Here is a 15,926-nt window from a genome sequence, read left to right as displayed (position 1 = left end):
GATTCATCTGACATGCATCAATCACTCCAGGAATATTTTTAAATCTCTTCAACATCCACTTTCCACAAGACACCAGATATAAGCCCCTTGAGGGGTGCCCTGTTCCTAAGAGACACACACACAACACTTCAAACATATTTTTTTATTTATTTTTACCTTTATTTTACTAGGCAAGTCAGTTAAGAACAAATTCTCATTTTCAATGACGGCCTAGGAACAGTGGGATAACTGCCTGTTCAGGGGCAGAATGACAGATTTGTACCTTGTCAGCTTGGGGATTTGAACTTGCAACTTTTCGGTTTACTAATCCAACGCTCTAACCACTCGGCTACCCTGCCACCTCTTGTGAGACACAACACATGTTTCTTCTGATCCGTAGAAGTAGAAAAAAATCTGAATCAAATCAAATTTTATTGGTCACATACACATGGTTAGCAGATGTTATTGCGAGTGTAGTGAAATGCTTATGCTTTTAGATCCGACAGTGCAGCAGTATCTAACAGGTAATATCTAACAATTCCACAACAAAATCTAATATCTAACAAATTCCACAACAAAACCTAAAACACACAATCTAGTAAATGAATGGAATGAAACTATATAAGTATAAAATATACTCCTGTGTGTGGCCACTGCTCATGCTCTCCATTGGCGCTCTGAGAAGTTTTCTGAGGTGACCAGGACGATGGTGACCAGGACAATGTGCCAGCACAGAGGGATAGGCCAAAGAGTGATATATGCTTCAGTAAGGTTGGCTTCTTAGCGTTTATGGCAATGGTTATTAACTGTACCGCAGAAATGTAACGTAAATCACAGAAATAGATGTTGTGGTGGCAGCTGCAGAGAAGTATTTGGGCGTACGAGATTTGACTTCAGAAGAGTTATAGGGTGTGTTGTGTGGTGGTGTCCCTTCCTCCCAGGCCATTGGCATGGTGCGGGAGCAGTTAGGGTCATATTATTGGATTGGGGTAGTTAGTTTTTAATGACTGTAGGGTTAGTTGGAAGGTTTTTTTTAAATGTATTTTAATATTTTAAATTATGGACCACAAGCATTTCGCAACACCCACAATAACATCTGCTAAACATGTGTATGTGACCAATAAAATGTTATTTGATTTGAAAGTGTAATACATTTATAGTATAGTCCAGTTGGGGGCTGTATTGCAACATATCGGATGCCAACCTCCGTTAAACTCAAAAGAAGAAGAAGGAAGTGCTTGCTTGTAGTCCTAAAGCCCGAACCTCTGGTTCATTCAGCCACCCCTATGTGAAAAAAAGTATGTCTAAATAGGCTTTTGGAATTAAGGTTTAGGAGATCTTACGTTTTGTTCTATAAGATAATAGCAGTCAGTTAACATGACCTTTATGAATTATGAAGCCTTTGTGGTTTATGTGCTTTTTTTAATAACATAAATTCTTCAACATTCACAAAATGTGACGTTAGCTGATGAAGATTATCTCATAGAACAGAACGTATAAGATCTCCTGTGTTTATGCAAAAAAAAAACTACCAAAATGCCATTCATTTTCTCCATAGGCATTGTCCAACGATTTCATAGTGGAGTTATAGTGCTTACAAAAAGACGCCATGACTATTTATCGCTCTATACCTAACCAATCAGGTGGTTGTTCGACGAAACGAATCTTTGGACGTCATTGATCACGTGTTTCTTCCGGAAAAGGAGAGACAGGCGTTTGTACGTTGCCGCAATTTCGACGCATTTCTCGGAGTTTCAGTATCAAACGTAATATCACTCGCTACAGAAAATATACTATTAATTGTTTGTTTTTTAAAATTTGATTTGAAAATTTGGTAGACAGACCAAGTGAAACCTTTAAACTATTGATAACTGTTTACGGATCATCGTCGACTCAACTTCGCAAGTGTGTGTGTGTCTCTTGTTAGCTAACATTAGCTAAGCGAGATAGTTTTCAGGGTGGTAAAATGGAGGATGCATTTAGGCCGTCGACGGATCTCGATGATCCCCCAAATAGTCGCTTGTTTCTAGTTACAAGTAAGTCCATCACCGAGGACATGATCCGGGAGCAGTTTTCTCTTTTTGGAGAAATTCAGGATGTTTGGGTAGTGAAAGACAAACAGACAAAGGAGTCAAAAGGAGTGTCCTTTGTGAAATTTACCAAATCGTCCGAGGCATGTACGGCTATGGAAGAAATGCATGGAAAATGCTTGGTCGAAGGAACCAAACCAATCAAGGTAAGTACTCTGGCTTCAGTGACTTTGCTCATGTTATTAACACTTATTGTAGCTAGTGCTTCTTCATTTGGTTTCCCGGCGGGAAGTATCATGCTGGGTGAAGGAGTTGGGCCTACGTATTGCAGCCTTTCGAAGTTCGGAAACTGCCTTGCACATTTTGTTGACCAAAAATGTTACATGGGGTGGTGCAAGAAATTGCACCAGCATATTATCCCTAAAACAGATTACAGATGGTCTATTATATTAACAAGATACTCGATTTGACCACTTGGAACTGCATGTCTTTTAAGATGGGGGGGGGGGGGGTGAGCAGGCCATGGAGATGGAGGACCCCTTTTTGTATCTGTACCGTTTATATAGCATCTGTGACAGTATGGGCAGCACCATTGAGGCAATATTTGTTTTTAAGGTACTCCATTTTCTTCTTCATTGGCGAATTGCTCCCAACTCAATAGGAATCCTCACCCATTTGACTACTTTAAAATGGTGGATGCTGTCAAATAAAATAATTGTATGTGTCACGTGCCGAATACAAAAGGTGTAGACATGAGTGAAATGTTTACTTACTACAAGTCCTTAACCAACAATGCAGTTTGAAGAAAACAGATGTTAAAAGTAGTTACTAAAATATGTTAAAACGGGGTTATATCCATGATGTGCCCGTTGTCAGAGGGCTGGGCAGTTTTTTTTTTCCAAAGACGAAATATCACGCGCAACCAGAAGGACCGACTTGGTCTCCTCAGTCTGGCGCTCGAAACCTTGTCTGCGTTGCACCACTTGGTGTGCATGACAGACACAGGGGATGCCTCCTTTCAGCAGCACTCTGCTCTGGAGATCACAGCATGAGACTGCTCGTAATGCGTAGGTGCCCTCTCCTTCTGGGAGGAAGACAGACACACAAGTCCACTTCGAGATACCAGCCTTATACTGCAAACGGATTGGACAAAAGGCACGAATCACACTCCCAGAGTAATCTCAGTCATTTTCCTGATTATTGGGGTGCGGCTCGTAAGCCTTTACTTCACCTGTCGGCGTAGGTTCTTTCTCTTCTGTCAGGTTTGGTGTGTGTGTATTTTTTTATATATTTATTAATCGTGCCAAGTTATCTCTTCTGCCAGGTGTTTATTGCCCAGGCGAGGTCCTCCGGAAGCCACCGAGACGTGGAGGATGAGGAGCTCACCAGAATATTTGTGATGATTCCCAAAACCTTTACGGAGGACGACTTGAAAGAAACATTCAAGGTAGTTCATCACCCTCGATCGTGTTGTATTTGGCTGGTAAACCGTATTGGAATTGCCTATGCTTATTACTCATTTGTTCTCACAGGAATATGGTGACATTGAGTATTGCATCATCGTAAAGAATAAAACCACAGGAGAAAGTAAGGGCCTGGGGTATGTGAGATACCACAAACCCTCACAGGCAGCCACCGCCATAGAGAACTGTGAGAAGAGTAAGTTGTCTTTTTTTTAATTCATTTTTTATTCATTTTTATTCATTTATCATGTCTGTGAAAACCCAAACTATCAATCTAGTAATCCATGTTTTTTTGTTTACAACAGCATATAGGGCCATTCTTGCAGAGCCGAGGAACAAAACGCCAGCCCCAGACAACGACTACTTTAGCCCTGCCAGAGCAGAGCATGTCCAGGGTGACCCAGGAATGACTTCCTATCCATTTGGTATGTACCTGCCATTGGTGTGATTAGACCTACAATTTTTTCAGACCCATGATCGTTTTTTCCTCAAATTCTAAGCCATTCTATTTCCTCCCATTGTAGTGGACTCTGGTTTTCATACCAGGGGAGACATGCGGGGCACAGACATCATCACCAGGTGCTTAATGGTGTCATCCAGGGCGAGCATCACACAAGATCAAGTCTATAGCCTCTTTGACCTGATCCCGGGGATGGATTATTGCGAGATGCAGCAGGATTCATATGGTTTCAGCACAGGTAGCCACAATACACAGTTACTCCCTCAGATGCAACACCTGATGTATTGCATAGGAATTGGTAGCTAGTAGTGTTTTTGTGTTTTTTTTTACCCTTTCAGGGCAAGCTATGATTCGCTACAACAACCTTGGATCAGCTGTCTATGCGAAAAACAAACTGGATGGCTTTGAGTACCCACCTGGGAACCGGCTAGTAGTCACTCACATTGATGATGGGCAGGACAGAAGAAGGTAGGATGAAATGTAACTTCATGGTATTGTACATCAAATCTAACTTTATTTGTCACATACAAATGTTTAGTAGATGTTATTGCAGGTGTGGTAGGTCGTTGTTATTGTTTGGTCCTTATTTACCCTCTTGTTGTCTCCAGTCCAGTGGGAAGGATGGCCATGCAGCTGGTAGCAGCCCAGATGATGTCTATTGTGTGCAATGCTCCTACTGGCCCACCACCACTTAGGAAGACGAGTACTGTAAGTTACTGACTTGGTTAACCTTGAGGGAACGAGGCCTTTTCTAGTACTTTCTAGAGCTAACCAAGCTTTAAAAAAATAAAAAAACTACTACATGATGATTGAACTTCCTAACAAACTTTATGATATGTCGTTGTCAGGGCTACCCATCACCCGCTGTTCCTCAGAGCCCCCGGGTACAGACAGATGTTGCACTCCCACCTCTCCAGAAGTTGGCCCCCTCAGACAGCCGGGTGAAAGAACGCCTATTTGTGGTCTTCAAACCTTTGCCTCTGCCCATGGATGTGCTTGAAGATGTGTTCTGGTATGAGATACTTGCCATTATTTTCATTAATACACTGTTTATTAAGACTTATTACTGATAAACTCTTTAAACTAACAACAGTTTATAAAATATTTTTAATTGTTTAAAAGGTTTTCTGTACTGTGCTATTCCCTTTTTAACTTTGGGCTAGAGGAATAGTTGCGATCTTGTGTGTATTGATGATTGGGGGGAGGTCAAAATTCCTGCCGGTCACTTATTCCCCTCTCTCTGTTTCTACAGCCGTTTTGGCTCTCTGGTTGAGGTTTTCCTTGTGCCTGGACGGAATGTGGGCTACATGAAGTACGCAGAGAGGAAGAGTGCTGATGATGCCATGGCAACCCTACACGGTCAAATGGTGAATGGCGTTAAAATGAAGGTGATGCGGGCTGACCCGCCCAAAGAGGAGTCTCACAAACGTCAACGCACCTATTAGGGGGACACAGAACAAGGTAAGTGTCTCCAAGGTTTAAGAGTAAATTCTGTAGCGATCAATGACAGCGAGTGTCCACCAGCTGTTTTTTTCTTTATACATACTTGAATTACCAGAGCCGTATGTTGCGTTACCAGCAGACATAAGGTAAGTACATAGCAGGACTAAACAATATACCTTTTCTTTTTCTTAACCTGACTCTGGGCAACACATTAGGAGAGACCAACACAGTTTAATGCATATTTAAAGTGCTGATGTTTTTGTTCCTACAGAGATGACCTAAGTGACATGACCTCCAACATGACTGAACCGACATAAATGATGACAGGACCAAATTACGACCACACTACGGACAGTGATCTCTGTACCTTACTTTGATGTTTCTTTGTACTAACGCTGAAGGTGATGACAGTGGTGGTCCTTTTCTCCTCAAGATTGATATTTTGATGTTAAGGAATAGAGTTTGAATCTGCATTGGTCCTAATATGTTCTCAATAAAAAAAACACCCAATGCATTTTGTGTGAATTTATTTTTTGTTTTTAATGAGTGTCAAATATTGTAGTTTTTCCTCAATGTTATTAGCAGACTAGATTTGTTGTATTATGCCCAAGTTTTAATGGAGCCTACTTGTTGTTTCCAGTGGGCTGAAGGGCATAACATGGCCGCAAATTCAGAATGTTGCTGGAAAGACTGGTAAAATACATTAAGAATACATTAAGGACCAGCTAGGGTTGGGTGGGGTCTAAAATAGAACCAGGAAAGCAACGGTCAGACTTCAGATATAAAATATATTAATGATAAATCACCTGATTTACTACAAATAATAATAAACACAGGTAGAACAGTTGAAACTGGAGCAGCAGCACGGCCAGGTGGACTGGGGACAGCAAGGAGTCATCATGCCAGGTAGTCCTGAGACATGGTCCTAGGGCTCAGCTCCTCGGAGAGAGAAAGAAAGAGAATTCGAGAGAGCATACTTAAATTCACACAGGACACCGGATAAGACAGGAGAAGTACTCCAGATATAACAAACTGACTCTAGCCCCCCGACACAAACTACTGCAGCATAAATACTGGAGGCTGAGACAGGAGGGGTCAGGAGACACTGTGGCCCCATCCGATGACATCCCCGGACAGGGCCAAACAGCCAAAGCACAGCCCCCACACCACGAGAGGGATACCTTCAACCACCAACTTACCATCCTGAGACAAGGCTGAGAAAAGCCCACAAAGATCTTCGCCATGGCACAACCCAAGGGGGGCGCCAACCCAGACAGGAAGATCACATCAGTGACTCAACCCACTCAAGTGACGCACCCCTCCTAGGGACGACATGAAAGAGCACCAGTAAGCCAGTGACTCAGCCCCTGTAATAGGGTTAGAGGCAGAGAATCCCAGTGCAAAGAGGGGAACCGGCCAGGCAAAGACAGCAAGGGCGGTTCGTTGCTCCAGAGCCTTTCCATTCACCTTCACACTCCTGGGCCAGACTACACTCAATCATATGACCCACTGAAGAGATGAGTCCTCAGTAAAGACTTATAGGTTGAGACCGAATTTGCGTCTCACATGGGTAGGCAGACCATTCCATAAAAATGGAGCTCTATAGGAGAAAGCCCTGCCTCCAGCTGTTTGCTTAGAAATTCTAGGGACAACTAGGAGGCCTGCGTCTTGTGACCGTAGCGTACGTGTAGGTATGTACGGCAGGACCAAATCAGAGAGATAGGTAAGAGCAAGCCCATGTAATGCTTTGTTGGTTAGGTTGTAGTTAGGTTAGTTTCAAATGTCTTAAACACAGGCTCCTAGCGAGGGCAATTTTGGGGCTTCACCATGTTTCATTGAAATGTACAGCTGTGTGTCGTCCGCATAGCAGTGATAGTTAACATTATGTTTTCGAATGACATCCCCAAGAGGTAAAATATATAGTGAAAACAATTGTGGTCCTAAAACGGAACCTTGAGGAACACCAAAATTTACAGTTGATTTGTCAGAGGACAAACCATTCACAGAGACAAACATATCTTTCCAACAGATAAGATCTAAACCAGGCCAGAACTTGTCTGTGAAGACCAATTTGAGTTTCCAAACTCTCCAAAAGAATGTGGTGACCGATGGTATCAAAAGCAGCACTAAGGTCTAGGAGCACGAAGACAGATGTAAAGCATCGGTCTGATGCCATTAAAAGGTCATTTACCACCTTCACAAGTGCAGTCTCAGTGCTGTGATGGGGTCGATATAGGCCGATGGTTTTTTTATATTTTCTGGGTCAAGGTTGGGCTTTTTCTAGAGAGGCTTTATTACTGCCACTTTTAGTGAGTTTGGTACACATCCGGTGGATAGAGAGCCATTTATTATGTTCAACATAGGAGGACCAAGCACAGGAAGCAGCTCTTTCAGTAGTTTAGTTGGAATAGGGTCCAGTATGCTGCTTGAAGGTTTAGAGGCCATGATTATTTTCATCATTGTATCAAGAGATATAGTACTAAAACACTTGAGTGTCTCTCTTGATCCTAGGTCCTTGCAGAGTTGTGCAGACTCAGGACAACTGAGCTTTGAAGGAATACGCAGATTTAAAGAGGAGTCCATAATTTGCTTTCTAATAATTATGATATTTTCCTCAAAGAAATTCATGAATTTATTACCGCTGAAGTGAAAGCCACCTCTCTTGGGGAATGCTGCTTTTTAGTTAGCTTTGCGACAGTATCAAAAATAAATTTAGGATTGTTCTTATTTTCCTCAATTAAGTTGCAAAAATAGGATGATCGAGCAGCAGTAAGGGCTCTTCGATACTGCACGGTACTGTCTTTCCAAGCTAGTCGGAAGACTTCAAGTTTGGTGTGGTGCCATTTCCGTTCCATTTTTCTGGAAGCTTGCTTCAGAGCACGGGTATTTTCTGTATACCAGGGAGCTAGTTTCTTATGAGAATTTTGTTTTGTTTTTAGGGGTGCAACTCCATCTAGGGTATTGCGCAAGGTTAAATTGAGTTCCTCAGGTGGTTAACGGATTTTTGTCCTCTGACGTCCTTCGGTAGACAAAGGGAGTCTGGAAGGGCATCAAGGAATCTTTGCGTTGTCTGTGAATTTATAGCACAACTTTTGATGCTCCCTGGTTGGGGTCTGAGCAGATTATTTGTTGCAATTGCAAACATAATAAAATGGTGGTCCGATTGTCCAGGATTTTGAGGAAAAACATTAAGATCCACAACATTTATTCCATGGGACAAAACTAGGTCCCAGAGTATGACTGTGGCAGTGAGTAGGTCCAGAGACATGTTGGACAAAACCACTGAGTCGATGATGGCTCCGAAAGCCTTTTGGAGTGGGTCTGTGGACTTTTCCATGTGAATATTAGTCACCAAAAATTTGAATATTATCTGCTATGACTACAAGGTCCGATAGGAATTCAGGGAACTCAATGAGGAACGCTGTATATGGCCCAGGAGGCCTGTAAACAGTAGCTATAAAAAGTGATTGAGTAGGCACTAAACAAACTTTTATATGTTCAGTCTATAAAACTTGCTTGTCACAAATTCCACAGAATTGCATTTGCCTCGTTGAGGGCTTTGGTTTACAGTACAACCACAAGATGGCAGTCTAATTATTGGGAGAGACTGCTGCATTGCTTAATCCTCTTCCACAACGAGAGAGGTGGAATGAGGTGACTCATTCATCCTGGACAAATGGAAATTCTACATTTTTACCAATCGTGAGTTCAGTTTACCCCCCCCCCCACCACCACCACCACCACTGTTTAATGGAGCACAGATTCTAGCTCAAACCAGAAACCATAGTGTAAACGGTACCACCTGTGTCATGAGGATCCAGACCTTTTTGGCAGAGGTCGTACTATGCTATTATACAATACCATTTCCCCAATCGTAAAATGCCTCCGCCACAAACCCAAGTACGAACATGGGAACGCTTCTCACAGTTGTCCCATTGCTGCATCCATTTGCAGTTATTGGTCACTCAACATATGCGCTAGACTTCATTGGCTGGAGTAGAATTTATAGTACCGTCACATACAGGGACCTATAATAACGAACATCAGATGTTCTAAGTCAGCATCACTGAAATATAACGTTTGACGTGAAACTGTTTCTCTATGTTTGTTTCCATAAAGAGACTAATCTAAAAAAAAAAAAAAAAAGTCCCTGCGTTTCAAGTAGGCTTGAATTTAGTACAAGCTTTCTAATCCCAATTATTCTCATTTTGGAAATGTCTTTAGCAGTCTTGTCGTGACTTGTTTACTGCGCTGACAGAAATCCAGTGCCTGGGTTTGCGAAAGCGCCATTGGTCCATCTCGCGCGCGGATCCAGTCCGGCCATTTCTTCCCTCCAAAACTCATCCTTGCTGCAGGGAGGAGCATTGAGCATCCGTCTCACTGTATTCAAGAAAACGGATATATACAATACTTTTTTTTTTTTTTTTTTTTTTTACTTTTCATTGCTTATGTTCAAAACCTTTTATATCATCTATTATATGCACAAGGGGTTTCAACGCGGAACCTTCTAGCTATCATCTGTCTCAAGAAGGGCGCGGGTTTTTCAGTTGTATAGGGAAGTCGTCTCATTTTATTTCCTGCGCCAAAAAAATGCAATGACATGGTCAGTACAATAATACCTCGGTAAGCTATGTTTTCCATACTTGGTCAAACTGTACTTTATGTGAATTGCGGCCCTACACTTTGTAATTGAAGTCAAATTGTTTCTTGAAAAGCCTTTCCAGTCAAGTGTTAACAAACAAGGCATCCTCAGACACTAGGGAAGGCTACTTCTGTTTATGCCCCACCTGACCAATGCCTACCTGAGAAACCGATGACCGTAATTCTGCTGCATTTGCTAGTGCCTAATGGACGACATTGATTTCATGTCTTCATTTCAAATGGTTGTCTTAGTTGTACAATGTCAAACTATCTTTCGATTAAGTGAAGTAGTCTATATGAGGAAGAAATGAGTTGGTGAGTGACGTACACAAGTTGCATCATCACGCTGTCACTATATACCTTCTCACATGTGATTGTCATGCACTGTGTACAATACCTTTTCCCACCGAGCAGTAGCCTACAACGATATTCTGCATGAGAATCCATCCCATAAGGGAATTTAGCCAGATACAATGAAGGTCAGAATATGACATTGCAGTGAGATTTAAACACAGACTTGAATGAACCAAAAGGGCATTGCCTGGAGGGAGGGATTCACAATCGCAATGTTGTAATTATCTGCCTGTCACTACATGGTATTTGGTATTTTATTAGGATCCCCATTAGCTGTTGCAAAAGCAGCAGCTACTCTTCCTGGGGTCCACACAAACATGAAACATAATACAGAACATCAATAGACAAGAACAGCTCAAATACATAACTTTATTTATTTTTTCAAAGGCACATGTAGCCTACATATCAATGCATACAGACAAACTATCTAGGTTAAATAGGAGAGAGGCGTTGTGCCGCGAGGTGTTGCTTTATCTGTATAATAATATGTTTGCTGTTTATTTGAGCAGTATGAGATGGAAGGAAGTTCCATGCAATAAGGGCTCTATATAATAATATACGCTTTCTTGAATTTGCTCTGGATTTGGGGACTATGAAAAGACCCCTGGTGGCATGTCTGGTGGGATAAGTGTGTGTGTCAGAACTTTGTGTAGGCATTCACATCCCTGAACAGATTAAGCTTTGGTAGCACTATTAATTTTTTTGGGGGACTGAGGAGAGGAGACCTGCTCAAGGTGTCCTCATTTTATTTCATGGTCAAGTGTCAGGTCCCCCTTCTCATTCATGTCATTTAGAAGGCAAAACTGATCCTAGACCAGCTCTCTTATTAAACACAGACCTTTTCATCTTTCTGATGACTTGTTTCATTAAAAATTGTGACACAATTGGAACCCTTGAGCTGTTTTTAATTAGTCAATTATAGTAGTTTGCTGAGAGCCTGTGCTTCTGTCAGGTTTATTAATGAGACTGTACGTTAATGAAATGTTCAGTCGATTCTACTTTTGTAAATACAATATTCAGGGTGCAATAGTAATCTTTTTGTATTGTTCTATTGTAGTACACCAGTACACCTTCACCATGAACTACCTTTAGCTCCACAGGCCTTTCACTGTCAAATCAGACAGATTATATAGGCCTAGTTACAATGCACATCCACATCACATGATTGCCTTCCCATTTAAGTTCTATTGTCCAACTGAGTGAGTGTTGTAAGACTGTTTGCTCATGTGCCGGTGTTACAAGGTGCCGGTGTTACAATGTGCCGGTGTTACAAGGTGCCGGTGTTACAAGGTGCCGGTGTTACAAGGTGCCGGTGTTACAAGGTGCCGGTGTTACAAGGTGCCGGTGTTACAAGGTGCCGGTGTTACAAGGTGCCGGTGTTACAAGGTGCCGGTGTTACAAGGTGCCGGTGTTACAAGGTGCCCGTGTTACAATGTGCCAGTGTTACAAGGTGCCAGTGGAAGCAGATGCAATACTTTTGTCATCACATATGAAATGGAGTCTCATCTGTATTAACCTCATTGCCAGTAGTTCAGTTCATCTCACCTTCTTCACCCCTCCCAGTCAACCAATCACTATGCGCTTATTACCTGTTAATATCACGCAGTAGTTGTTCCCTGATAGGAATGAAGCCCCTGTGTTCTCTTCCTGTAATGTGATCTACATGGGTCTGTTTTCCACCTGCTTAATTATGGAACAGAAATGGTGATCAGCAGCACCCTTGGAGCAGCAGACCATCACTAACACTGTGATAATGATGACTGACAGTCTGGTCACTAACACTGTGATAATGATGACTGACAGTCTGGTCAGTAACACTGTGATAATGATGACTGACAGTCTGGTCACTAACACTGTGATAATGATGACTGACAGTCTGGTCAGTAACACTGATAATGATGACTGACAGTCTGGTCACTAACACTGTGATAATGATGACTGACAGTCTGGTCAGTAACACTGTGATAATGATGACTGACAGTCTGGTCAGTAACACTGTGATAATGATGACTGACAGTCTGGTCACTAACACTGTGATAATGATGACTGACAGTCTGGTCACTAACACTGTGATAATGATGACTGACAGTCTGGTCAGTAACACTGTGATAATGATGACTGACAGTCTGGTCACTAACACTTTGATAATGATGACTGACAGTCTGGTCAGTAACACTGTGATAATGATGACTGACAGTCTGGTCACTAACACTGTGATAATGATGACTGACAGTCTGGTCACTAACACTGTGATAATGATGACTGACAGTCTGGTCACTAACACTGTGATAATGATGACTGACAGTCTGGTCAATAACACTGTGATAATGATGACTGACAGTCTGGTCACTAACACTTTGATAATGATGACTGACAGTCTGGTCAGTAACACTGTGATAATGATGACTGACAGTCTGGTCACTAACACTGTTATAATGATGACTGACAGTCTGGTCAATAACACTTTGATATTGATGACTGACTAGGTGTTATTGTACATGAACCTGGCATATGCCTCATCTAAACAAAATAAACAATAGCACCCCCTTACCCCACATAGATAAAGGGATATGTAAATATGATGGTACTTGTCTGCCTATGAAACATGGGACCAACACTTTTCTGTTCAGTATATACAGTGGGGCAAAAAAGTATTTAGTCAGCCACCAATTGTGCCAGTTCTCCCACTTAAAAAGATGAGAGAGGCCTGTAATTTTCATCATAGGTAAACTTCAACTATGACAGACAAAATGAGAAAAAAAAATCCAGAAAATCACATTGTAGGATATTTAAATGAATCTATTTGCAAATTACGGTGGAAAATAAGTATTTGGTCACCTACAAACAAGCAAGATTTCTGGCTCTCACAGACCTGTAACTTCTTCTTTAAGAGGCTCCTCTGTCCTCCACTCGTTACCTGTATTAATGGCACCTGTTTGAACTTGTTATCAGTATAAAAGACACCTGTCCACAACCTCAAACAGTCACACTCCAAACTTCACTATGGCCAAGACCAAAGAGCTGTCAAAGGACACCAGAAACAAAATTGTAGACCTGCACCAGTCTGGGAAGACTGGATCTGCAATAGGTAAGCAGCTTGGTTTGAAGAAATCAACTGTGGGAGCAATTATTAGGAAATGGAAGACATACAAGACCACTGATAATCTCCCTCGATCTGGGGCTCCACGCAAGATCTCACCCCGTGGGGTCAAAATGAGAAGAACAGTGAAGAATGGTGAGCAAAAATCCCAGAACCACACGGGGGGACCTGGTGAATGACCTGCAGAGAGCTGGGACCAAAGTAACAAAGCCTACCATCAGTAACACACTACGCCGCCAGGGACTCAAATCCTGCAGTGCCAGACGTGTCCCCCTGCTTAAGCCAGTACATGTACAGACCCGTCTGAAGTTTGCTAGAGAGCATTTGGATGATCCAGAAGAAGATTGGGAGAATGTCATATGGTCAGATGAAACCAAATTACAACTTTATTGTAAAAACTCAACTCGTCGTGTTTGGAGGACAAAGAATGCTGAGTTGCATCCAAAGAACACCATGCCTACTGTGAAGCATGGGGGTGGAAACATCATGCTTTGGGGCTGTTTTTCTGCAAAGGGACCAGGACAACTGGTCTGTGTAAAGGAAAGAATGAATGGGGCCATGTATCGTGAGATTTTTAGTGAAAACCTCCTTCCATCAGCATGGGCATTGAAGATGAAACGTGGCTAGGTCTTTCAGCATGACAATGATCCCAAACACACCGCCCAGGCAACGAAGGAGTGGCTTCGTAAGAAGCATTTCAAGGTCCTGGAGTGGCCTAGCCAGTCTCCAGATCTCAACCCCATATAACATTTTTGGAGGGAGTTGAAAGTCTGTGTTGCCCAGCAACAGCACCAAAACATCACTGCTCTAGAGGAGATCTGCATGGAGGAATGGGCCAAAATACCAGCAACAGTGTGTGAAAACCTTGTGAAGACTTACAGAAAACGTTTGACCTCTGTCATTGCCAACAAAAGGTATATAACAAAGTATTGAGATAAACTTTTGTTATTGACCAAATACTTGTTTTCCACCATCATTTGCAAATCAATTCATTAAAAATCCTACAATGTGATTTTCTGAATTTTTTTTCTTCTAATTTTGTCTGTCATAGTTGAAGTGTACCTATGATGAAAATTACAGGCCTCTCATCTTTTTAAGTGGGAGAACTTGCACAATTGGTGGCTGACTAAATACTTATTTGCCCCACTGTATGTCTCCTCTGTAGGGCTGTTATTTTTTCTAAGGTTGTTGTTCCTTTTCCAGAACACGTGTAGGCAATTTAGCTAGTGGTGCTTTTGCATGTACATTTGGACCACTCAACAACAGTCTGGCGGTGATAGAAGCTGTTCAACAGTCTGATGGTAATAGAAGCTGTTCAACAGTCTGATGGTTATAGAAGCTGTTCAACAGTCTGATGGTAATAGAACCTGTTCAACAGTCTGATGGTAATAGAACCTGTTCAACAGTCTGATGGTAATAGAACCTGTTCAACAGTCTGATGGTTATAGAAGCTGTTCAACAGTCTGATGGTAATAGAACCTGTTCAACAGTCTGATGGTAATAGAACCTGTTCAACAGTCTGATGGTTATAGAAGCTGTTCAACAGTCTGATGGTAATAGAACCTGTTCAACAGTCTGATGGTAATAGAACCTGTTCAACAGTCTGATGGTAATAGAACCTGTTCAACAGTCTGATGGTTATAGAAGCTGTTCAACAGTCTGATGGTTATAGAAGCTGTTCAACAGCCTGATGGTGATAGAAGCTGTTCAACAGTCTGATGGTGATAGAAGCTGTTCAACAGTCTGATGGTCTGGTGATAGAAGCTGTTCAACAGTCTGATGGTCTGGTAATAGAAGCTGTTCAACAGTCTGATGGTGATAGAAGCTGTTCAACAGTCTGATGGTGATAGAAGCTGTTCAACAGTCTGATGGTGATAGAAGCTGTTCAACAGTCTGATGGTGATAGAAGCTGTTCAACAGCCTGATGGTAATAGAAGCTGTTCAACAGCCTGATGGTGATAGAAGCTGTTCAACAGTCTGATGGTAATAGAAGCTGTTCAACAGTCTGATGGTAATAGAAGCTGTTCAACAGTCTGATGGTAATAGAAGCTGTTCAACAGTCTGATGGTAATAGAAGCTGTTCAACAGTCTGATGGTAATAGAAGCTGTTCAACAGTCTGATGGTAATAGAAGCTGTTCAACAGTCTGATGGTGATAGAAGCTGTTCAACAGTCTGATGGTGATAGAAGCTGTTCAACAGTCTGATGGTGATAGAAGCTGTTCAACAGTCTGATGGCCTGGTGATAGAAGCTGTTCAACAGTCTGATGGCCTGGTGATAGAAGCTGTTCAACAGTCTGATGGTAATAGAAGCTGTTTAACAGTCTGATGGTGATAGAAGCTGTTCAACAGTCTGATGGTGATAGAAGCTGTTCAACAGTCTGATGGTATGGTGATAGAAGCTGTTCAACAGTCCCAGTCTTTGTGGCGAGGACTATGATTTAGTATTTCACTGAGC

General features: G+C 42.0%; 2 protein-coding genes across 2 annotated transcripts in view; both read left to right on the top strand.

Moving 5' to 3' along the window:
• The first annotated feature begins 1,668 nt into the window (after positions 1 to 1,668).
• Positions 1,669 to 5,889, top strand: rbm45 (RNA binding motif protein 45). Its single transcript, XM_064976917.1, has 10 exons — positions 1,669 to 2,215; positions 3,334 to 3,456; positions 3,542 to 3,668; positions 3,778 to 3,897; positions 3,997 to 4,170; positions 4,271 to 4,400; positions 4,541 to 4,640; positions 4,781 to 4,944; positions 5,185 to 5,393; positions 5,647 to 5,889. The coding sequence occupies exons 1-9, from the start codon at positions 1,946 to 1,948 to the stop codon at positions 5,375 to 5,377; spliced, it is 1,401 nt and encodes a 466-aa protein (XP_064832989.1). The 5' UTR covers positions 1,669 to 1,945; the 3' UTR covers positions 5,378 to 5,393; positions 5,647 to 5,889.
• Positions 5,890 to 9,716: 3,827 nt separating this feature from the next.
• LOC135547686 (oxysterol-binding protein-related protein 6-like) overlaps positions 9,717 to 15,926 on the top strand; it is a 93,990-nt gene continuing 87,780 nt past the window's right edge. Inside the window, exon 1 of the mRNA XM_064976916.1 lies at positions 9,717 to 9,998. The gene's annotated coding sequence lies outside the window, so the exon portion shown is untranslated. The remainder of the gene's footprint in view (positions 9,999 to 15,926) is intronic.

This window comes from Oncorhynchus masou, chromosome 10 (assembly GCF_036934945.1).
Source record: "Oncorhynchus masou masou isolate Uvic2021 chromosome 10, UVic_Omas_1.1, whole genome shotgun sequence".
NCBI classification, from domain to species: Eukaryota; Metazoa; Chordata; class Actinopteri; order Salmoniformes; family Salmonidae; genus Oncorhynchus; species Oncorhynchus masou.
Note: the sequence above shows the minus strand (reverse complement) of the source record. Positions and strands in the feature narration are given on the sequence as shown.

Excerpts from the sequence above, each read along its gene's own strand:
- rbm45 (XM_064976917.1), top strand. The coding sequence starts at position 1,946 with ATGGAGGATGCATTTAGGCCGTCGACGGATCTCGATGATCCCCCAAAT. Across the intron at positions 2,216-3,333 it reads AAGGAACCAAACCAATCAAG|GTGTTTATTGCCCAGGCGAG; the intron begins GTAAGTACTCTG and ends CTCTTCTGCCAG. Across the intron at positions 4,401-4,540 it reads GATGGGCAGGACAGAAGAAG|TCCAGTGGGAAGGATGGCCA; the intron begins GTAGGATGAAAT and ends TGTTGTCTCCAG.